General features: G+C 38.4%; 1 protein-coding gene across 4 annotated transcripts; it reads right to left on the bottom strand.

The window, feature by feature from the left end:
- Positions 1-1,593: 1,593 nt before the first annotated feature.
- On the bottom strand, positions 1,594-23,057 carry hspa9 (heat shock protein 9). Of its 4 annotated transcripts, none has more exons than XR_014629879.1 (18): positions 22,771-23,057; positions 21,884-21,942; positions 21,717-21,804; positions 20,443-20,624; positions 18,775-18,899; positions 18,614-18,687; positions 17,986-18,092; positions 17,172-17,334; positions 16,008-16,100; positions 12,841-13,050; positions 10,700-10,927; positions 9,134-9,238; positions 8,927-9,044; positions 7,310-7,404; positions 7,092-7,184; positions 6,848-6,988; positions 2,601-3,464; positions 1,594-2,237 (listed from the first exon to the last, which is right to left on the bottom strand). XR_014629879.1 is itself a non-coding variant. In XM_084430942.1 (17 exons), the coding sequence occupies exons 1-17, from the start codon at positions 22,852-22,854 to the stop codon at positions 3,384-3,386; spliced, it is 2,046 nt and encodes a 681-aa protein (XP_084287068.1). In that variant the 5' UTR covers positions 22,855-23,057; the 3' UTR covers positions 1,594-3,383. The 4 variants fall into 4 exon arrangements, 1 of the variants encoding a protein (XP_084287068.1); XR_014629880.1 differs by having other exon boundaries at positions 1,594-2,028; positions 2,632-3,464; XR_014629881.1 differs by having other exon boundaries at positions 1,594-2,028; positions 2,791-3,464.
- Positions 23,058-25,194: the final 2,137 nt, after the last annotated feature.

Below are 25,194 nucleotides of genomic sequence, written 5' to 3'. Positions count from 1 at the left end.
TCGTCCTATTTCTAAAAACACAGGCTTTTCATAGAATCTGAAATTACATTTAAAGTGGTCTGACCCATGAATCCCTAATATATTACTGATGTGCATCACCACAAAAAAAAAGAAAAAGAAAAAAAGAAAGAGAAGAAACTCATTACATAACCAAGGTTCCGCTATTCTTATCCAGGACTTTCCCTGGACAGTTTCACTTTCACAATGGCAGAAAGGATCACACCCTAAAGTAATATGTTCCTCTCTCCTTAAGTCTTTAAGACATACATCCATGACTTAACTATGAAATCAGATTTTCTAGATTTTTTCAAGTGGTTCTTGGAACAAATTTAAATAGCAAAAAATATTTCAAATATATATTTAACTTGAAAATGAAATAAAAAAAATAAAATAATGTCAGTGCATTATTAATGCTAATAATAATTATGTTCAGCCAAGTCATGTACAGGCTGAGACACAATGATGGGAATCGATCAGTTCAAACAGGCAAGTTTATTAGCAGATATGGCAGGAACCCAATGGATAGATCCGGAGGAACACACACACACACACAAAGGGAACAAGGGATAGCTAGAGGGCAACTTGATGACTAGAAGATGACTTGGATGACTGGATAGAGGAAACAACAGCAGCGAGCGTGACCATCAGGAATATGTCACACAGTCAGTGGTCTTTAGCATCAGACGAGGTCAGAACATGACCGAGGGAGAGTGTGTGTGAGTGTGTGTGATCTCTATATAGTGCTGCTGTTGATGTCTAGATGAGTTTTGGTGCCAGGGAGGATGACGGGGAAAGCAGTCTGTGACAAGTTTATTATAGTAAATATATCTGATCCCTTAAGTTGTGGTCTGGTCATTTTGACCCATAGAGGATTTTCTTTTCCCTGAAAATGTTAGTTACTGTCATCACTTTCGCATTGGACTAAAACTTACTGAATTTGTTCACGGGATACAACTGACCAATTTTTTCTTATTACATTTTTGGGGATTTTTTTCTTAAACTTGAGGTGTTCCCGGTCAAAAATGACCAGCGTACAAAAAATATCTTATAAATCTCTCGTCATGTTTTATTATCACCAAACACTGGCTTAAATCTTTTTGTCAACTTGTTTTCTTTTTATCAGGACAGGTTTTGGATTTATTTTTTTAAACTGACTGATTGATCTGAGCTTATGCACCCCATTAAGTATTTGTGGATCACTTTGACAATTTTCAATAAGATATATTTCATAACAATCAATCACCTATAAACCATTTTAAAATGTCAGTACCGACTTGGTTCCAAAGTACTTTTGACAACAATCATTAGTAAAACCTGCTGTAGGTTATACCGCTTCAAAATCATCAGTTAGCAAGTTAATGAATTAATGTGAACACGGTTAGGTAGCAGCTTTCCAGTTGTCAATCTCTGCAAACATTTGAGCAGTTAATAACACAAGTTAACCACTGCAGGGGCCAACATGATCTGTCAAAATGCTTCTCTCATGTGTCAAAACTGTGTTTCAGGGAGTGATAAACTCTCTTCCAGGACACATGGGAACACTTCATTTTGATTGACTGCCCACAATTTTCCTGAAAAACACACAAGCACGAGTTCAAACACAACGTTTTATTATAAAAGACTGCATTGGAATATTACTTTTAAACCCATTAAATCATCATTTTAAACATTTAACATTTTCAACAGACATCAGCCTTTGTACAGAGCTTCTATGGTTACAGATTCTTCTTCTTTAGTGAACCAGAAAGTCATGTGTAGAACAGCACAGAGTAGACGGGCTTGTGTGTGTGTGTGTGTGTTACATCGTGCTGTTACGAGACCGACAAACAGAAAGGAAGAACGCAAGCCCTCAGTTCAGAGCTCGGCTTCCCTCAAGTAAATCACAATCGTCCATAACAGCAACACATAACACGGATTTAAATTAAATAAAAAAAAAACTGCTCAAATCACGGGTAAATGTGGATTAGATATTAAATTCACCTCCACTAGTTCACCCAAAAATGAAAATTCTGTCAGTAATTACTCACCCTCATGTTGTTCCAACCCCGTAAGACCTTCGTTCATCTTCGGAACACAAATTAAGATATTTTTTTATTAAATCTGAGAGCTGTCTCACTCCTCCATAGGCTTCTAAGGGACTGAAACTTCTAAGGGACTGAAAAGTTATTAAAGAGATTGTTAATATAGTCCAAGTGACTCCAGTGGCTCAATCTTAAGTTTATAAAGCGACGAGAATACTTTTTGTGCGCAAAAACAAACAAAAAATAACGACTTTATTCCACTATTCTTTTCCTTCTCTCTGGGCCTCGAGTGAGTTCACGTAGCGTTTTTGCGCAGCGCGTCTGTGTTACACGTCACCACGTAGGCTCACTATTGGCCGACGCTGGTCATGTGTGTGATGCGTGACGTACAACACAGACGCGCTGCGCAAAAACACTACGTGAACTCACTCGAGGCCCAGAGAGAAGGAAATGAATAGTGGAATAAAGTCGTTATTTTTGTTGTTTTTGTGCACAAAAAGTATTCTCGTCGCTTAATTTGTGTTCCGAAGATGAACGAAGGTCTTACGGGGTTGGAACAACATGAGGGTGAGTAATTACTGACAGCATTGTCATTTTTGGGTGAACTAACCCTTTACGGAAAGACAGAGTCATATTGTCGTAGATGTGCGCTCTATATAAACCTGCTGGTGTGATCAGCACATTTAACAGGAAAAAAATATGACTGATTGAAAAATCAATTCCACACCAGCTATTCTATCATTGAGTTTCATCATTCATAGTTTCATACTCTCCAAACTAACCAGCTCAAGCTTGAAATATACGAATCAGCAATTTCCAAGCAGAACTGATGGACAGAACAGATATTCTTGTATTTAAATAGAAAACATTGATGTCTTGAAGTCCTGATTTTATAAATACTCATCGCTGATATAGACACCCCAAAGCCGATCAGACACACATTCAGCCTCGTTTATCTCCGACACGAACCAATGTTTTTGAAAAATATTATTTCTAAACACAAAGATATATCTTTAAAGACATCACAACACAAAACACTGCGCCCAGTGGCTGGAATGCATGTCTAAAGGCTGAAGGCTCACGTCTATGATGAGCATGTCTATCTATCATCAGGCTGACCTTTAAACCCAACATGGCAAATCAAACACTTCATTGCACATTTTGCTTCAAGATGGATGCAGATTATTTTCAGCAGACACAAATGAATCGGAGCTTCTAGACATTAAGGGAGGTGGATGAGGAGAATTGGTAATATTGTTTTGTAGAGTTTACTGTCAAAAACACAGTATACGTGAGAAGATCTTGCGTACGCTGCTCAGAGAAACACATTCAGTCCCACAGTGAACTCCAGGGTCACGGGCTTTACTGCTGGCCCTCCTTCTTCTCTCCGGCGTCTCCTCCTCCTGAGCTCGAGCCGCTGCTGCCTTCTCTCTCTGACGCCATCTGACAAACACACACACATTCAGGAGATGAGGAAATACTTCAGACATACCTGGAAACACCTCAGGTGTAAAAGATGAAAATAAACTTCAGGTAAAGTTCAGAGAATGATGATACATGCTGTGTTTAATCACTATTAATAGTCCATACGCTTCAGGGGGGATGTTTAATTGTAAAGGTAATTTAATCATAAAATGACTATTGCTTTGATTGTTTCAAGTGCAGTAACTAATAATGTTACATGTTTATTTCTTGGAAATGTACATTTGACAGTAAAGCACTGAGCTGGAGTTGAGATGCAGATAAAATTAACTTAACATGTAAAACCCCTAATTTTTATTTTTATTTATATATATATATATATATATATATATATATATATATATATATATATATATATATATATATATTTTTTTTTTTTTTTTTTTTTTTTTTTGTCATCACATTAAAAAGAATATGCAAATTGGACAATATTAAGAGCTTTGAAGTGCTGGAAAAAGTGTGAAGCACTTTACTATTAATGTAAAAACATTTGACTATTTCTGCCACAATACCAGTTACAGTTAGCGTTTCTAAACTGGTGATATTGTGGACTGAAAAGCCTTCTATATCTTGTTTGTTCATGGCACAATGTTTCCACATCAGTGCTGTTTGATCAGATATGGTTTATAACAGAGAATTCTGCGCTGAATTTGAACGCTTCTCAGTGGATTCCCCAGCGCTGTGTAGAGATGGGCCTGTGAGTAAACCTCTCGCGGCGCTGTATCACTGCTCTGAGCTGAGAAACGGTCCGCACAGGTTCAAACCAGTAGCGCGGTTTCGTTCAATGCGCAACAGAAATGGCAGCTCTTATCAGTTGGGACCACGTGGCGGTCGCAGTCTGGAGCCCTGTACTTTATTATTATAACAACTGTAAAGGCCCATTCACACAAAGAACAATGACTATAAAGATAACTACCGGTATATACTTGGTCACCCTTTATATTAGGTGTCTTTAACTAAGAAGACTACTAACCCTGCCCTTGTTTTTAACCCATCCATACCATCAAACCTTCCCCGTATCCCTCCTCAATACCAGCAAAAGCGTCTTACAATACAAAATCAGCACTAGGGCTGCAACAAACGATTATTTTGATAATCGATTAATCTAACGATTATTAGAACGATTAATCGACTATTCATCGATTAATTCGCCGACTAATCAGTACGTTTGGAACGATTATTCAGCCTTTTCAATTAGTTAAAACACGGAGTTATACATATTCTAACTATAATATAAAAAAAGAAAATCACTTCAGCTTTTGAAATGGTTGTTTTAATGAACTTTGAGCAACTAAACAGGTCATTCTCTTTAAGTTTTCAGATTTCTGTCCAACTCAAATCACACACAAATGCTCTCTAAGCATTGTTTAAATATTCTGTTCTCTTTCAATAGAAAAAAATAAACAAAAAAAATGATCAGCTGCATTACAGCTTTATTTTTTAATTGATATGACAATTGAGCTGAGCTGACAGAGACATTCTCATTCACCTTTTAATTTACAGTATAAAAAATTAACTGACATGATATTCTTCATAACATCTCCTTTTGTAAGTCTTCATGAATATGTAACAAAATACAGGCAAGGGATAAGACTGTAATAACGTTACCTAATAGAGCTACAATAATAAAAACAGCCCCCACTCCTAAGCTCGATCAAGCTTTATTCTATGCAAAAATGAATCATCACATTACTGTAATTATATTATTATTGTTAATATTATTGCTATTATTAGTAGTATTGCATTCTCTAAAAAGAGATTTACTGCTAGTTATTTAGCTTCAGCTGGAGAATATTCACCTCTCACCGGCTCGTCTCGTGCCGGGTTTTTCCTCTTTAAGTGTTTTAACATGCATGTTGTGCTCCCGTGAAAAGCAAGTTCCGCCTTGCATGTATTGCATACGACAGCATTCTTGGTTTGCAGTTTTGTGAAACTTTACACACCTTACTAGTTCGGATTCGTTTGCACTCCGTCATAATTCGCGCTGTGTTTTCTTCTACCGCAATAGCATTTGTAACGGCTGCATTACACTCTAGCGCTACAGCGCCGTAGCGGTCAAATCGCGATATTGCAGGCCCTTACATTAGGTCACGTGGGATCAAACGACTACTCGACAACAAAGATATTTGTCGACAATTTTTTATTGTCGACGTTGTCGACAATGTCGACTAATCGTTTCAGCCCTAATCAGCACAAGAAGTACACTGTACTTATTTCTGATGCAAGTACATATTATATAGAGTGTGAACCCATATTTAGTAGTGGTGTAACGGTTCAAATTATTCATGGTTCGGATCGCGGTTTTTGTATGGTTTTGGCATGTTGACAATTGTGTGTGAATTTGTTCGTTCAAGCGAAAGACAAAGTGACGATGCAGCACTGGCCGGATCGGGACAGTGACAGCTCCGTCAACTGTCCCGAGCGTCAACCCCAGGCCATTGGGCAGTGCTTGTGTTTGAGCCTGTCAGCGCTTTCTTCATTGTTTTGAGTCTGACTGTCTGTTTAAACAGGCAATGTGTTGAGTTTAGGTCTCACCTGCGCTCGGGGTGATGATGCTGTAAAGACTGGTCATATCAGACATGATGCCTTGAGCATATGGCACTCGCATCGAACAAAGTTTACAAAGAGTGACTGTTGTCCATGTTTTTTGGACCGTCGCTGTTGTCACGTATTGGGAAGCCAGAATGTTCTCAGACAGGATATTAGTCTCCTTCACTTGCTATGCTAAACTGCGACACACCAACACGCAAGAAACTGATGTCAGCAACAGACTAACAGACTAACAGTACACAGGCAGAGGGTATCCATCGACAGATTCATAGGGGAACTCTGTCTGTCTCATGTTAGAGATTCATGCCGAACCGTGGGTGGATAATGGTTTGGTTCCTTTTTTTTTTTTTTTTAAACAAAGAGCCGTCACAGACCTAATATTTAGCATCCACACCAACGCACGATATCATTATGTTTATTATAAAAGCGCGCTACAGATTTGTATTCTGCTGGTTTAAATGCTCAAGTTCTTTGAAGCAGGACGGATTCTGATTGGCTGTCAATGTTTTTATTGTCCAAAAACTCGTTCTGAAAGAGACTCCAACGATATTGTTTCTCTGTGCTGTTATAGTTCTAATAAGGTGTGCTATTCTTTTGCATTCAGAAAGATTTTTTTATATTGTTAGTTATAACCATCCTTGGTATGAATGGGCCTTAGGGCTTTTTCAAAATAGTCCACTGATTGACAAAAGCTTGTCAGGTTAACAAGTCATAAGGCAAAATATGAGCGAGTCAAATTAGTTTATCAGAAAATATAAAGTAAAAAAGGTAAAGGGTCACGTGACTGACTGTACCTTCTTATACGCCATCTCAAAGAGTTTGAGTGATGCTTGCTGCAGGTTTGTGGCTGCTTGCTTGATGTTCTCTCCCGTCTCCGCGTCCTTCCGTGACAGAAGCTCTTGTACTTTTACAATCTCCTCCTTCAGTTTGTTACACTGCAGGAACAGATCACAAAACGTTTATACAACGCCTCTGAACAATGGAGTTTCAGCCCTTCAGACTGATAATAAAGCAGCAGCAGAAGTAGAAGTGTCGGACCTCATCGGCTGGCAGCTGATCCTTAAACTCCTCCATCTTTGACTCGGTGTCGTGAACGATCCCCTCGGCCATGTTCACCGCTTCCACACGATCCTTTGAATCGAAATCAAAAGATGTTGCAACAGCTTTTAAAGGCGCCACAAATAAGACCACGCTCAAAACGGTTTCAAATAAAGACAAACATGTTGATTTTGAAGCATTTGAAAACCGGACGCTACCTTCCGCCTCCTGTCCTCCTCTGCGTACTTCTCTGCATTCTTGATCATGTTTTCTATGTCGTCTTTGCTGAGGCCACCAGATGACTGGATGACAACTGAATGAAGCGCATGCAAAAAATAAGCAGAAACAAGATTAATGTTTTTCATTAAGACTCAAATTCTACATGTGATTTTGTGTTTTACTTCTGTAATGTGATGTGTTCGAGTTAAGCAGGATTTTCAAACTGAGTGGACTGGATTGAAAGTTGCATGCTAGAAAAGAGTTGATCAGGGGTGCGTTTCCCAAAACCATAGTTGCTAACCTGTTAGCAACTTAGTTGGTTGGCAATGGGAAATTGCATTGCAACCAACAAAGTTGCTAACTTTCATGTATTTAAAAGATACTGTTATTGACTATTATTTCTGTGACCTTTACTACATTAACTTGAACTAGTGTTGTCACGATACCAAAATTATTGTTTCGATACCGATACCAAGTCAAGAATTGCGATTTCGATACTTTTCCTGAAAAGGGAGAAACACTCTCAAATATCATTGCTGTGCTTTATTTTAAAACCGGGACAACATTCTAATCATATAACACACTAATAAATGAACATATGAACAGCAGATATATTAAACATTTGAACAAAATATGAAATATAAAAATTAAAAATTTGAGCAATGACATTCAAGGTAAAAAAAATAATAAATTTAGCAGCATTATCTCAGTTATCATAAGAAACATAAAAGTTACCGGTAATAACTTTATCTTGATTCTGAACTTTGAATAAAAATATGAACAGCGATTATATTAAACAATGTTTAATATTGGTAACGTATGATAAGCCTCATTGGTGATATATTTGACATATGGGGAGAGAGTTGTGGAAGGCCTATACTTCATGTTAAACATAAATATATAGCAGCAAAGACAACATCGGCAGTGTTGACGGCAAAATAGGCTACAGAATATTGAACGTTCTGTATTGAGAGGTACAGTATTTGAAAATAAATCATATTTTTTTAAATTACATTTATATCTGCATTTATGTCAAAACCTAGACTTTCAAACATCAAAATGTCATTTATTAATATGTATTCATGTCAAAATGACATAGAAACATATTTTCCTATTCTATTTTGCCTGGAAACGCTTCCAACACGCTTGCGTGTCGCGTGAAAATAGGCGTCGGTTCTATTTCTAGCATGCACGTGATTTCCGCGCGGCTCGGGCGCGCGTCACGCAGGCAGTGTGCTAGCTCTAACCTGTTAACATGGGAGCCGAAATAAAAACGGACATGCCACGCAGCCAGTGTGTCGCCGGCCTTACAAATCTGGAACGTGGTCATTCTTAGAAGTATCGATACTAATAAATTTAGGAATCGTGACGTTTTTAATTTCCGAGAATCGCGATACTTTTGAAGTATCGGTGCACCGTGCAACACTAACTTGAACTGCATTGGTACAGGTCGCATTACCTACAACAGTGGCGTAACACTGAGTAAATACCGGCTGTTTGAGAACTGGTTAACATGAACCAATAGCCTCCATAAGAAAGTTATGGAGCATGTTATTATATTTTGATGAACAACTGAGAATGGTTTTCCTTTGAAGCTGATTTTGGTCTAGACTTACTCTGCTGTTCTCGGCCGGTGCCCTTGTCTTTAGCGGAGACGTGCACAATCCCGTTAGCATCGATATCGAAGGTGACTTCAATCTGTGGGACGCCACGAGGAGCAGGAGGGATGCCGACCTGTTCAGAACACAGAAATACAACATTTGAGCCGTAAATGGATATGAAATGTAAATCTGCATCTCGGTATTTCGCCCCAGAGCACATACCAGGGTGAACTGTCCCAGAATCTTGTTGTCTGTAGCCATCTCTCGCTCTCCCTGGCAAACCTTGATCTCCACTTGAGTCTGTCCATCAGCAGCCGTAGAGAACACCTGAGAGCAGACAGATCACCAACGTCAACACATGCATAATTCATACCTTATATAGAGCTGAGCAATACATAGCTTAATAAAAGATTCATCATAGGCCTCCTTTTAGGTCCTGAAATGGCTGATTTAAATTAGAGTAACCTTCATTTCCACTACTGGCCATTGCAACTTCAAAAATGTAAAAAAAAAAAAGAAAAAAAAAAAAGATCAAACTGACTAATATAGAAATGTCTTTCGACATTGTTTTGGTATTATCAATATGATCATAATAAACAGCATTTTCTGCCTAGATACACTACCGGTCAAAAGTTTTGAAAACATTAAAGTTAATATATTTTAAGTTGTAATTTATTCCTGTGACCAAAGCTGAATTTCAGCATCATTACTCCAGTCTTCAGTGTCGCATGATCCTTCAGAAATCATTCTAATATGATGATTTGACCAATAATATGACCCTGGACCACAAAACCAGTCGCACGGGTATATTTGTGGCAATAGCCAACAATACATTGTATGGGTCAAAATGATCGATTTTTCTTTTATGCCAAAAATCATTAATATATTAAGATCTTGTTCCATAAAGATATTTTGTACATTTCCTACCGTAAATATACAAAACATTTTTTTGTAAATGGACAACTTTAAAGGCGATTTCAATGGTTGTATCTCGGCCAAATATACTAGCATTTATTTATTCTCAATTCAAATATGTATCTCAATTTAAAAAAAATTGACCCTTGTGACTGGTTTTGTGGTTCAGTGTCACAAATGTATTTTCCATTTAATCCATTTAAGGGGCCTTTGCCATTCAAATGCTTGGGGGCAAGTAAAAAAAAAAAAAAAAAAAAATTATTTACTTTTATTTAGCAGTGTATCATGATTTCCACAAAAAAAATAAGCAGCTAAAACTGTTTTCAACATTGAGAGAAGAAATTATTACATTGAAGAAATAATTTCTCAAGGATCATGTGACACTGAAGACTGGAGTAATGATGCTGAACATTCAAGCTTTGATCACAGGAATAGCAAAGTTTTGGTGGAACAGACTTTCAATGAAGGAACAGAAATCTTCCAGGTTTCATTAACATTATGAATTTGGAACGACATGAGAGTTTGGAATTCTGTCATGGGTAAATGACAATTTTCATTTTTGTGTGAAACCATCATTTTAAGACACCACAGAAAGACAAGCTGTCGAATCAGAGCTTTGAATCTTTATATTGACAGAGACAGTTTCAGTAAAATGATAATGAAAGCCACGTCTAAAACAGAGGTTTAAATTAGTGACGCTGTGAAAACACTGAATCCCTGTTACACACAAACACACAGGTGCATTCATGTACTTGTAATTCTGACAAACAGACTTTGTTTGTGGGAAGAAAAACCATAAGCAAAGCACACAACAAAATGTCAATTTCAAATCACAAAACACCATTGCTTTTTCCATCCCGTTTATGAACCTACCTGGCTTTTCTTGGTAGGAATGGTTGTGTTTCTGTTGATGAGTTTGGTGAAGACGCCTCCCAGAGTCTCGATCCCGAGAGACAGAGGAGTCACGTCCAGCAAGAGCACGTCCGTCACGTCCCCGGCCAGAACTCCTCCCTGGATGGCAGCGCCGATAGCCACGGCTTCATCTGGGTTCACGGACTTACTGGGAGCCCGACCAAACAGATCCTGAACCGTCTGCTGGACCTGAGAACAGAGGGAATCGTCAAGTCAGCTTCATTTATATAGCGCTTTTAACAATGTAGATTGTTCTAAAGCGGCTTTAGAATGATAATAGGAAAGTAAAGTAATAGAGATTGTTTAGGCTTTATAACAGCTCTAGAATAAAGTTATTGTCCAAAAGTTAGTTTTGATTGATTCACTTCCGTTGCAAAGATCATTAGTTATTAATTGAGGGGCTGCTAACACGACACCGCTCTAACAGAAAACCCTTAACGCGCTCCGGCCCGCTCAACTGCACAGATTCAGATTCAGGGCTTAAAGTGAAAAAAAATCCTGAGCCTGAACGGGGATTGGGGGGGAATGGGGATTGGGGGGGATGTAAAAAAATGATTGCATCACAATAAGTGTATTGTGATTGTCAAAACATTTTAGTAACTAAACTGAATTTTATTAGGCTTAGTGACAACATCTTACAATGTTTAGGCTAGGCTACATGGTACAATTTCTGGTTTTCAATTCAATTCAATTATTGTGATTTGATTTAATATTGACTCAAATAAATATTAGGTAGGCTACACAAGATAGGCATTAATTTTTCTTAAGAAAAAACAACTCACCTAATGCTGTAAACATACAGAGAGATATATAATGCGTTTTTTTTATTATAATAACAACTTTATTTAATGATACAAGTAAAAATATAATAAATATGTAATATCGTACACATATTTAGCAAAATACTCTCTATAGCTCTTTTTTTCTAGCCAACTAATGTGCTATAGCCTATATTATGGTCATCAAATGGCTTTCCTGAGGTAAATGTTATGTGACATAATTGTTCTCCAGCTGTTTTATTGACCCATTTGTTTGATTGATTGGTCAATATTATGTATGAGGAATATACATTTCGGTATGTTGTACTGTATCTTTCAACATTGTTCATTCGTGTTTATTTACTAGCTAGAGATGATCGGTTCACCTGCCGCTATGGGATCTGTCGTGTCACATTTACAAGCGCCAAAACGGTATTTATTGTTTTAATTTCGTAATAAAATTGACAGAATCTGAGAGCTGAGATTTTTTTATATCATAACTAACCTGCTCTGTCTAGTCTGTCGGTCTCCGTGTCCTCTTTGCTTCGCGATTTTTCTATGCGTGAGAAAATGGATGTGTGTCGTGAGCACTTGTGAAAAGGAGAAGGGTCTGCAGACAGATATTATTGGAGAAAAGTGTCAATTCGCGCGCTCATAATGGAAGCGACGCAGTCGCGGAGGGACGCGCACGTTTTTTCCAAGCGCGTCCGCGCCGAAAGTGCCTCCAACTGTAACGTTAATTTACAGCCTGATAAATAAATTTTGCCTGCGCCGGAGGCCGGACCTGCCCTCAAGCCGGAAATCCGGCCCCCGGCCGGAATACTTTAAGCCCTGCAGATTGTTTTATCTAGTGCCATGTCAGCATTCAAGGCTATTTTCATGGCAAAAATTCAATTACAAAAATACAAATATGAAAACCCAAACAAACAAAAACAGCAAGTCCTCATCCGCACAACAACAGTGCCTGGTGGCTCGAGAACACAAACCTTGAAACAGGTTCCAAGGTGCAAGCCTTAAAAAATAAAAATAAAAATAAATAATTATAAATCTTTATCTCTGCGCAAACTTCAAAAACGCGAACCTGTGAAAACGCTGACGGCGTGCACATGCGTATTACGAGTCTATAGGTATGAGCGTTTGAATATATATGTGCACAGGCGTGTAGTCTTTCTTTACAAATTGACCTCAACAAATTACTTGTCTGGCCTTAGTTTATAATACAGAATTTATCGCTTCCGTGTAGCCATGTGAACTGGAATTACTTTGACAACGTTTTATCTGTGTATAATAGCAATGAAGTCGCTTCATTTGAGGCTTTCCTGGGAAGAGCGGTTCAGTTCTGACCTTTGGCATTCGGCTCATTCCCCCGACCAGCAGCACTTCTCCGATGTCACTCTTGGAGACTTCGGCATCTTGCATGGCCTTCTGGCAGGGAGCCACCGTCCTGCGGATGAGATCCGCCACGATGCTTTCGAACTGAGAGCGCGTGAGCTTCATGTTCAAGTGTTTCGGGCCAGAGGCGTCCATCGTCAGGTACGGCAGGTTGATGTCAGTCTGTGTGCAGAAACATTAACAATCAACCTGACTTCATTAAAAACCTCACACAAATGTATCATAACATGCTTGTTATTTATGAATGAATGAATGCATGAATATGTATGTATGCATGTTGGACTGATATGTTGTCAATATGTTGGCATGGCTTGGTGAAATAAGAGAAATAGCTGTTCCTCTTCTCACAATTTCATAATAATCTGTTTCCTAAAAATACAGACCATCCACCAATCATCTTCCCTCAGCACTCAAATTATGCTTGGCACCTTTAGATGTGTTGTGTTGTGTTGAGTTTGACATGTTCAACAGCCACGCAAAAATACCAAAAACAAACACTTTGATTTGAGTGCTTTAGTGGAAGGGAAAATTATTGGTAATTACAGACTTAAAGGGACAGTTCACCCAAAAATGGAAAACCTGTCATCATTTACTTGCCATCCTGTTGTTCCAAACCTGTACGAGTTCCCACAGAAGAAAAAGCCACACAGTTTTGGAACGAAAATGAGGGTCAATGCACAATGACAATTTTCATTTTTGGGCGAACTGTCCCTTTCAATTCCAGTCTGTTTCTCATACAAGGATGTGATTTTTCCACATTTATAATTTTCCCTGTATTTTCTGTCCAGACAAGTATCACAAAATTGCTTAATTTCTAAATCTACAAAAGCTTCTTCAAATAGATTTATTTCATGTACAAGTTGCTTGAGAACGCACTGAATGAGCTTGCGGCATCATCTAGCCGTGTGTGTGTGGGACACCCTTAGCATCGTTAGCCGGTAACTATTTAAGTCTAACAAATTTAAAAATGCAAAATAGCTTGTTGTGATTTAATCAAATATTTGTCTGATGTGCTGGGTGTTTCGGAGCTGATCAGGTGTTTCCAGTGTCTCGGAGCGACTCGTTTCCACACACACTCCATCATTGAAAACGCTGTCAGTTTTGATCACTTATAACATGCATTCGAAAATGCAACATACGCCAACCAATGTTCTCTGTTTTTTTAAAACCTCTCTATTGGGCAGACAATTCATCCACCTGAGCAAAAACATCTTTTACACCAGACTTCTGCAACATACACACAAGAAGTGCTTACATTACGCAGTTGCAACTTTAAAGTGCTATTTCTATTTTATTTGAGCCCTGATGCAAGTCAATTCCCTAAGCTACTAAATATGAAGCACATTTTCAGGTTACACGAGAAAACTTTCTTACAGTGCTGTGTTAACTGCCATTCTTTATCAAAAAAGTCTATTAAAAAGTAATTAAAAAAAGTAATTAATATAATATAGTCCTATAACAACATCTGTATAGCAGTTCATCCAAACACTGCATTTTTTCCTCATTCACTAGAATAAAATCAAATAGCATTTTATGTTTTCCTGCACGGGTATGACATCACAAGCATGTAGGGCTGTACCAGAATATTCGAGTATTCGAATATTCGTTCGGTGGGTTGGTATTCGATTTTCAAATTTGACATTCGAATAATCGTTGGAATTTCTTTCTTTTTTTTCACACCTGGCATCCCCCTAGAAACGGTTCCCATTCGCGCTTGAATGGGGCTGTCATGCGTTTTCTCAGATCGGATAGCTCTCTCTGATTTATCAATATGAACAATGAACACATAAATGTGTTTTTGCAAAACGGATATGAATCCGAACTTCAAATCCCGCGCTATAGGCAGATGTAATGGAGTGCACGTCACCAGCAACAGATAAGCTGCATTTTACTGATCGTCAGCTAAAGTTTCTAAATCAAAGACCGCAATAAGAGAGCGGCAACAGCCCTGGTAAGATCATTTCGGTTCTTTACTTTTAATGAAGTTGATTGTGTGTTAAAGCATCTGCGACCCACTTTCACTTTGATTTGCGATAAGTTTGCACGTTGGCTTGATGAATAGATGCTGATCTGCGGTGACGCGTGCTGTAAGCGTCGTCATATCTGGCTATAACATGATATAGCCTAAAACGCTCTCACACGGTTATTGTTTTAGCATTTTTGGGCGAAATACAATACTCTTATTTTAGAGCGCAGAACAGCGGAGTTTGTATGGGCAGAAGTGCATGCCTGAGCTTGTAGGCTATAAGCTGCGTTGCTTTGACATTGTGGAAATAGAATAGAAACAATATATTAGCCTACCCTTTACTGTGTCAGTAATTACTGTGCTGCTGATTTCTGATTTGAGAGTTATTTGTTACTCAGAAAAATATTAGGCTGTGTTTTGTATCACTAGTGCAGTGTCCGTTCTTGGAGCCCTGCGCGTGAGCCGCTCGCGCTGTTCTGTATTAAAAGTTTATTAATTCTGAACATGTCACGTCTCGTGTGTCTATACTGCACCAAATGTGACACTGCACTCGTGAAGTCGATTGGATGAACGGTTCAAAATGCAAGATAAATAATCTAAATGCAAACAGACAGACGCATAGAGATTCCTGCCTTTATTAGAGAGAAGAATATGTTCAGCCCCCTCCCTCCGAAGCTTCGAATATTCGATGTTAATTCCTATCGAAGCTCAAAAAATGGTATTCGGACCAGCCCTACAAGCATGTGGCCGACACAGGCACAGCTTACAGAGAACTGCAGCACAAAACATCTGTCCACATTTTAACCCAGACTAGTTTATGAATCAAACAAAAGAGACAAAAGTTCTCCCTGCAGTTTTACGCCAAAACAAAAGCTCTATGGCATAGCGTTTCAAAGAAAGATGAAGACAAAAAACAACAACAAAGAAAATGTAAATAGAATTGTTATTCTATAAAATAAACTTCTTATACACAGTACAATTATATCCCTGCAATAGAAATATGTTTTTTAATTGATTTATGTGTTATAATTTGAATAATAATGACAAAAATGAAAAAAACCAATGTATGATTATTAGGTTAAATCATGTCTTTGATCACATGACCGCTCTTAGCACACACACACCACACACACACACACACACACACACTCACCTGCAGAGAGGAAGACAGTTCACACTTGGCTTTCTCCGCGGCCTCTCTCACCCTCTGCAGAGCCATGTTGTCTTTCGTCAGATCCACTCCAGACTGCAACGAGACCACACACACACACATACATTAACAAGCAGCACAAACTCTCCTCAACAACACTTTACCTGGATGCTGAAAATCATGCATCAGAGCAAACAGTGACCCATTTATACAATACAGATCGCTTCTAAAGCAGCTTTACAGTGATAACAGGAAAATAATGATTCAGCGATGCAGAGAGAATACAACTCTGCTGGAAAGCAGCTCTGAAAAGACAATAGTAAACAGTCATTCAGTTGAAATCAGCTGTTGATTCAGTTCAATAACTGAGTAAAGTTCAATTATGAAATAAGTTCAATTGATCTATAAAGGAGCTCTGCAGAAAACAGTGATGTCATCATCCAGCTCTCATTCGATAATGACACTGCAGTCAAGTCAATAATATTGCCGAATATTAAGTGTCCCCAACTAAGCCAGCCAGAGGAGACAGAACCCAAACCAAATAAAAATGTCAGTTTTCAAGAGTTATTATGGTAATTCTTCTGACTTGCTGTACAGTTAGAGATGGCGAGGACAAACATACTGCACATGAATGTAAAACTGAATTAACAGATGCGAATACAAATGAGACTATAGGTGATGTAGTGCCCGTTACAGCAGTCAGTCAGTGTGGAGAGATAAGAGAAATGTGTGCTCTCCGCCTCACTCAGCCCGATGCTACTCTGTGGTGTTTTCTGATCCACAGACATGCATGTTAGTAGTTTATATACAGAGAATTACATGCGTTTACAGTTTGACCTTCTATAACTGCACTGCATCTTCATGCTGTTGCCTAATAATTGGTGGTTTGCATTATAAGTTACAACAAAACACCAAGAAGTCATTTATACAGATGATTTCTCACTGGTCATTTACTGGTTGCCAGTACATCACAATGATCTTAGATAGTAAAACGGCACCATTCATAACGGTTTCTAATTTAATTTTAGTATTTTACTGTGGTACATTTTAATACTGCATACTAACTTGTAAATGTATGGGCAACAAAAATGTGATCGCTAACAGCCTTTAAATGTCCCGATGGGTGCAACACTACTCACACACACGCACAGACACACAGACACAAACCTCTCTCTTGAACTCCTTCACTATATGTCTGAGAAGGTGCTGATCAAAATCTTCTCCGCCCAGGAACGTGTCTCCATTGGTGGATTTCACCTCAAAAACACCCTTCTGGATCTCCAAGACAGAGATATCAAACGTCCCGCCACCAAGATCATACACAGCAATACTGGAATAAAGACAGAAAGAGTTTCCTTTTGATTGAAGTCATTAGTAACAAGTCTCCAGATAATGCATCCGTGCATTCGGTCTTTGTTTGACTTTATTGTCTGAAAGAAATTTATCTTTCATGCTGACATAAATTATAATAAAAAAAATACATCAGACAACACTGTACAACTACATTATATACCACATAACACGAGGAACACACATTTGTCCCCATCAAAAATGCATAAAACAGATTAATACAATATATATCTGCATAAATACACACACACACACACCTATGCATACACTCGTACATACACCTATAGTAACTACCTCAATTAAAGATTTGATTAATAATCCTAATAATCCTGCTGCTGTCTGTGGTGATAAATCAAACAACAAAAGACAAAGAAAAAAAAGAAAAGAAAAAAAAAATTCACTCATTTTCATGCTTTTGACTGAATAACTTTAGTTGGACTGGGCACTGACACAAAATTCACAATCTGATTTCGGTTCACAAGCTTGTGATTAGATTCGTAACGGATTAATTTGGATATATATCAGGTAAAGTATGTCATCTGTATTGAACATGAACAAGTGGTATGGAGTACTCCCTACAAATGTTGGTATATAAAGATAAAATAAATAATTAAGCGCATCCGATACTTACATTTTGTCTTGAGTCTTGTCCAGTCCGTAGGCTAGAGCAGCAGCAGTCGGCTCATTAATAACACGCAGCACATTCAAACCTGCAATCTGTCCCGCGTCCTTGGTCGCCTGTAACAAACACACCAGGTTTTACAGACAGCAACGCATCTGATAAACCAAAGCTGTTCACAACATGAGCACTCACGTCAGTGGCCGATAACAGAATGCTTTCTAAAATGTAAGACTGAAACAAGCATTTTCTGTGTGTATTGTGTACAATATGTATTGTGAAAAAAGCACTGTCATCAACTCTGTCATCATTTCTTCACCCTCAAGTTGTTCCGAACCTGTAGGAGTTTCTTTCTTCTGCTGAACATAAAGGAAGATATTTTGAAGAACGTCAGTAATCATACCGTTCATGGGCCCCATTGACTTCAATAGTATGGAGAAAAAATATATTATGGAAGTCAATGGGGCCATAAACTGTTTGGTTACTGACATTCTTCAGAATATCTTTTGTGTTCAACAGAAGACTCATCCAGGTTTGGAACAACAAAAAGATGACATAATTTCCATTTCTGGGTGAACTATCCCTTCAAGTCAATCTAGTAGAGTGTAGAAAGCAGAAGGTGTGGTGAAACGCAGTTCACCTGTCTCTGGGAGTCGTTGAAGTAAGCTGGGACTGTAATAACAGCGTTCTTCGCCGCATGGCCCAAGTAGCTCTCTGAGGAAGAAGAGGAGGAACAGTGGTTTGATGGAGCTTTTGATTATTTCGGTCTTAAACTGCTGTTCTTCAGTCGGATGGACTCACCTGCGGTCTCCTTCATCTTCATCAGGACGAAGGCTCCGGCCTGACTGGGCGAGTACAGTTTGCCGTGGGCTTCCAGCCAGGCGTCTCCGTTAGAGGCACGCACGATCTTATAGGGCACATTTTTCCTGTCGATCACAGCAAAGTTTATCACTTATTTGAAAGAAAAACAAAAACTGCATTATAAGGATGTTAATGATTAATTGATTAATTCCAAGTTAATGATTTAATCGATTAAGCTCATTGATTAATTAGTTCAGTGATCATGTGAGCAGAGGGTAAAGACACTGCCTATAAAATCCTCCGACGCTAGAGTGCATTTCACGTCTGCTGCACAAACACACAACCTTGGCTTACTCCAGAACGGTAAAATGCGGGATCAGCGCCATGAGTGTTGGAGCATTTTCTTGCAAGTAAATATTATGAACACCATGATTGTATTTTAAAGTACACGCTGAAACAAGACATCATCTTTATTTGCTGTGGTGACGTTATTTCTAACAAGCTCTTCTCTGCGTGTTTGAATGAGCGCTGTGTGTGACGTGTCAGAGGTGAGCGCTCACGGCGTCTCTTTGAGCATTTCTGCTTGTGTTCAGATGAGCAGATTTAGCAGGAGGAGGAACAGTTTGTGTGTGTCCCTAGTGTCCGTCAACCACGGCGCTCACGGTGAGCGAGAAGCACAGAAAATAACGAGACGTGGCGCAACATATACATCTACCCCACTGTTCTTTCCCAAATATGTTTGGTACCGTTCATGCCAATATATGCAATCATTCATGTTAGCGTTAACGATTAATCGATAAATTGATTGTTCATATTTAATGAAAATCGATTATTAATATTCCTGATAATGTACATCCCTAGTACATAATATTTCAAATATTTTGGCAATCGTAAGTAATCTGTCGATTATTTTGACGATTAATCGGATAACAGTGCAACACCTTACTATGAAACGAAGCACATCAGACTGTATGCCTTCCCAAAATGCATGTTATTGGAAACCCAAACAAACAGAAACAGAGTTTGTGCAGAGCAGCATTTACTGTGAATTATGGCTGCCCCCGACTAGATTTTTATAGTCGACTAGTGGTCGTTCATTTAAGCCATTAATCGTAGGTTTATATTACTTTTAATTACTTAAATATATACTGAGGAGAATACTAAACAATAATATAGCCTATTCCGCACTCGAGCGCACACATAAAGCTTGCCGCAAAGCACCGTCAAAAGTAATGATTATGAATCATCATCAGTCGGAAAAATAGCAAGGAGACGTTTTAATTATTTATTAATAAACTAGTGTATTCTGAGCCAGTGATGCTGACAGAGTATTTTAAGCAGAGTACATAAGCAGAAAGTATTTCTTTTCGTTTTGGATTGGTCTGTTTAAAAGTAGACATTTCAAGCTTTCTTTTTTTTTCCTGCGACTAACCGACTAATAAAATTGGTCAACTAAGCCTCTTCTAGCCGACTAACATTTCGTTTTAATATGTCGTGCAGCAGTTAGAAAACGGTGTAATAATAAATCGAGCACTCAAACTTTGAGGAATCGTGACAGCCCTAATTACAAGTTTGCTAGTATAATAGCACACATGTAAATATGTATGTATATGTACATGTTGGTGTGAGTGCATGTATGAACATCAAGTCTGAAGTTAAATGCCTTACAAATCTTTCTGGACTTCAGCGTCATCATAGCGGCGTCCAATCAGACGTTTAGTGGCGTAGAGAGTGTTGTTGGGGTTGGTGACAGATTGACGTTTGGCCGGCATTCCCACGAGCCGCTCTCCATCAGATGTGAAGGCCACCACTGACGGGGTCGTCCTCGCACCCTCTGCGTTTTCAAGGACCTGTTACGGTGATGCGTTTTAGTTCAGCAGCATTTTGATTCAATGTCAGTTTCAGGCAGACAGTAGTAGAGGTGATTTACCCATCCTCGTCACTCAAGATTCATTCAGATTTGTTCTTGTTCTCAATCGGGGCTTTACATAATTTCAAATGTGCATTTCATAGTAATTCACATGGTTTCTGCAGGTTTTATGAAGGTCAATTTCAGAATTTTAAGACCTTTTTGAAAACTAAAATAAATTGAAGAGAACCTCTTTTACTGAAACTTCTTACAGTAAATTTGGCCTTAATTTGTGCAAGGATGAATTGAAGACCTTTTTAAGACTTGCAGAAACCCTAATTCATTGGGATCTTTCTTCCACCCCCATAATACTGTTAGTAAAGCATCCATTCAATCAATAAAATGCTTAAAATATTTATTCAAAAACACTGCTGTATTGCCCAATGTAAATTATTTCATGAGCTTTGTGCATATTTTGTGCATTTTAAACAAAGAATATCAATGATTCTTGGGACAAAACCTTTTTTTTTTTTTAAATGTAAAAAGTTAATGTATTAGGGAATTATTCTGGATTAATCTTTTCAACATGTTCAGGGGCAGTGACCAAGTCTTGCCTTGCCTATCAATATGGGCCAACAGCATCAGAAAGAAAAAGTACTTCAGTTATTATGGGTTCTCATCTCAAATTAATTTCAAAACAGAAATGCCGTCATTATAAAAACTACAGGCAGGTTCATTTGCGTGTCCCACATCTCCAGAATGGACACAATGGTGATAGTTGAACCTACAGCCTTTTGGTTTCCAGCCCTAATCTTTAACCACTAAATTAACACATCATGGCTTGGTTTCACAAACAGGGCTTAGATTAAGCCAGGATTAGACCTTAGCTCACTTAGGGCCTTTAAGTGGCTTTTCTAAACGTGCCTTAAAACAAAAACACATTACTGGTGCATCCTGAGACAAAACAATATGGCACTGACATATTTTAAGATATGTTTCTTTCAGTTAAAACAGCTCAAACATGCATTTTAGTCCGAGACTCGTCTTAAACCTCGTCTGTGAAACCAGGAGTTGAGTATTAGTCCTGGCTTACCTTTGCTTGTTTTCCCTCCATCACAGCCACGCAGGAGTTTGTGGTTCCCAGATCAATCCCGATGACAGCGCCTCGGATCGCCTCCGAACTGAAAAAGCACCCGGCAGCTTAGACACTCGTTCATGGACCTTCATCGTCTATGATACAACAGCTAATATGATACTCACGCATACTGACGTCTGGCTGAGGTCTGGAGAGTTTGTTGAGTCAAACCATTCCAACAAGCCTAACAAAGATGAGACAAAAAAACAAACAAATGGAAGTTTCACTACAATATAAAAACTATAATTCAAAATAGAAGGGAAATGATTAAATGAGATGCCGTACAGAGTGCAGTTAGTGCCAAAAGACAGACATATACTATTACTATTGAATAATATTACTCAATTTGACAGGTCTGACCATGTGGTCATGTTGAAACAAAGAGAATCACGTGGATTACAGTACTTTCACATAAAGGCAATATTACTTCAAACACTCAGTATGTGTTAATTATGAACAACAAGTGATTTCTCAGTGAAACAGCCAGATGAAGGAAAGCTCATGTCATAACCCGAGGTGGGATGCTTCAGGGACACTTCATGAAGGTCATTCAAACACACTCTTCCTCAACTCCACAGGCACCAAATGAATGACCTCCACTGCTGTTTACACACTTTTAACTGTCTAGATGATCTAACGGATATTAATTCATCATGTCTCTAAAACAAATCACTTACATAACGCTGGAACGTGGTTGAATCACATGAACATTTGGGTTTTTTATCTTAATTCAATGGGGAAATGATTAGTTTAAAGCTTGTCTTCCCACTGTTGTGTGTTTTAACAGATTGTATATGATGAGTATGGCTACAAACACATGATTACTAATCACTTCAGGCAAAAGTCAACGGATCCTGTTACCAAACCTAACGATACATCACTTCAAACTTCTACAGTCCAGATCAAAATCATGTCGGCTCGATATAGAGACTGAATCAAATACACATTGAGAAATCAGTCTGACTGACAGCACACTTTAAGGGCACTCAGTAGTAGTGAAGAACTCACTCACCTTCTTGATGAGACCAGACACACTGCTGGAGGTTTTCTGAGAGCACGACATGTTTCTCGCTGCTGTTCTCGCCGCAGACAACATCTTTGAATACTTACTAGCTAATATAAATGAACGTTGAGTAACAGGTCTTTGCAAAGCCACTGAATGTCAAATAAATGAGCTCTGACGGGTCACTCTCAGGCCCTGTGCTTGGGTAACGCTTGTGATGAAGTCTCACTGACGTTCTTCTAGAATTATCCAACACCACATGGCGATCAGAAGGACCTCATAGCAGGCCACGGAGCGCCTGAACAGAATACGACATTCTGCTTTAAACTAAAATAGCACTTTTGCTTAAAGCGATTATCCAGTGTGTGTTATATACTGTTGTTGTCCGAAATTGTATTAATCTGAGCCAAAAATATGATTAAATACTTTTTTAATAGCAAAATACACAAGGCACATGTGTGGACATCAAAAGCTGCAATCCTGAAGGTCAAACCAGGGGGGCAGCGTTTCATATTATGTTGAAGCTTCCCCGGGCGCCGCCATTGGCTATCAGACCATCACCTGCTGTTAGCATCCCATTGACTCCCATTCATTTTGGCGTCACTTTGACAGTGAATAACTTTACATCTGAGGCGTTTAAAGACTCCATTTGTCCATTATTTATTTCTAAAGAAACACGAAAATGTATAAAAGGCTCCATTACCTTGTATCTTACGTTATGGCCCCGTAGAAGCAGTTTTTGTAAAAATAGGCTAACGATTGCGTCATAACCACGCGACTCTCTGTCGCACAGTAGAGAATTACCGTATGGACAGGAGGAGAAGCTCGCGGGCAATCGGGGGGACATGGAGGCAAAATGACAAAATAATGAATCAGAATACTTAGCAAAAGTTACTCCTGCTCCTAGCTCATGGACACCTCCTACTCACACTCTCCGTCTCTGCAAGTTTCGGAAGGGAATGATTCAGATTTCGCTTGGCACAGCTACTAGAAGACAGACGGGTTGCTCACGTCACATCTACGTCGTCAGGCTCAGTTTGAGTCTGCGCAGTACGCTCGACCATCAGGAAGTTAGTGCCTCTAATTGACTTCACTTGTCTCCGTTGAATCCAATGGGGTCGCTGTGTCCAGTTTATATACTGTCTATGGGTCAAACCAGAAACCACAATCTTTCGTAGTCATTACATCATGTAGCATTTTTCATTACTTCTATACCATTATTATTATTTTATTATTTTATTATTATTATTACATTCTGCCATATTACATTCAAATGTGCATCTGACAAACATTATATTTGGGTATATTTTATTATTTTATTATTATTATTACATTCTGCCATATTACATTCAAATGTGCATCTGACAAACATTATATTTGGGTATTTTTATTTATACACTAAAAAAAAAAGTCTGAAAATATCTGTTTTATTATTAATTTTATTATTTTCTTAAGTAAATTTTGGCTCTTCGTGTAAAATTTGAATGTATTGGCCCTTTCTTTTTTATTATTATAATTTGTATGTGATATTTTTTATTGTTATTTGTGGTTATACCACTTTATGCTAGTGTTATTGTTCTCTGCGATAAAACAATTATTATTCGTTTATTATAGTTAATTGCAAATTGCTATTTTGCTAAAATGTTTGGTTTGTATAATTATGTACTGAAAATACCATTGTCATTATTATATTGGACAAGTTTCACATTCATTGGAGCAAAACTAAGCCCTTATTTTCGGTTAGCCTATTATTTAAAAAAACTGGAAATTACATAGATACTGTTTTGAGGCCCTTTTTATGATTTTTATAAGATTTTATTTTGTTTGTTTCAGACTAAAAAGACTAGAAGACATCAGGTGTCAGCAGGTTTCCAAAGAAACCTCAGACAAAACCTCAGAAAAGTCATGCTATCCTGCAGTACAGACAGTGTTTTGCACTTGATTTGATCATATGCATAGGTGTATGGGAATGACACGTGACATAATTCTATGAGGAGACAAACTTTAGCCACCTTGCAAAGCCATCTAGCCTAATTCATTTCCTTAGTTTCTCTCCTCTATTTCTGTCCAGGCATCAGTACCATATGTCTTCATGACACTGGGTCCAGACAACATTCAGAGCTTGACCTTCTACATCCAGCATTATCACTGGGGGAACTTAAAGATATCAACTCTCTCACACTTCATCTACAGTACACTCACCTAAAGGATTATTAGGAACACCTGTTCAATTTCTCATTAATGCAATTATCTAATCAACCAATCACATGGCAGTTGCTTCAATGCATTTAGGGGTGTGGTCCTGGTCAAGACAATCTCCTGAACTCCAAACTGAATGTCAGAATGGGAAAGAAAGGTGATTTAAGCAATTTTGAGCGTGGCATGGTTGTTGGTGCCAGACGGGCCGGTCTGAGTATTTCACAATCTGCTCAG

Source organism: Rutilus rutilus, assembly GCF_951802725.1.
Source record: "Rutilus rutilus genome assembly, chromosome: 14".
Lineage (NCBI taxonomy): Eukaryota > Metazoa > Chordata > Actinopteri > Cypriniformes > Leuciscidae > Rutilus > Rutilus rutilus.
Note: the sequence above shows the minus strand (reverse complement) of the source record. Positions and strands in the feature narration are given on the sequence as shown.

Coding starts and splice junctions, on each gene's coding strand:
- hspa9 (XM_084430942.1), bottom strand. CDS start 22,854: ATGTTGTCTGCGGCGAGAACAGCAGCGAGAAACATGTCGTGCTCTCAG. Junction 18,093..18,613: donor TCAACGACTCCCAGAGACAG/GTGAACTGCGTT, acceptor TGTTTGTTACAG/GCGACCAAGGACGCGGGACA. Junction 10,928..12,840: donor GAATGAGCCGAATGCCAAAG/GTCAGAACTGAA, acceptor CTCTGTTCTCAG/GTCCAGCAGACGGTTCAGGA.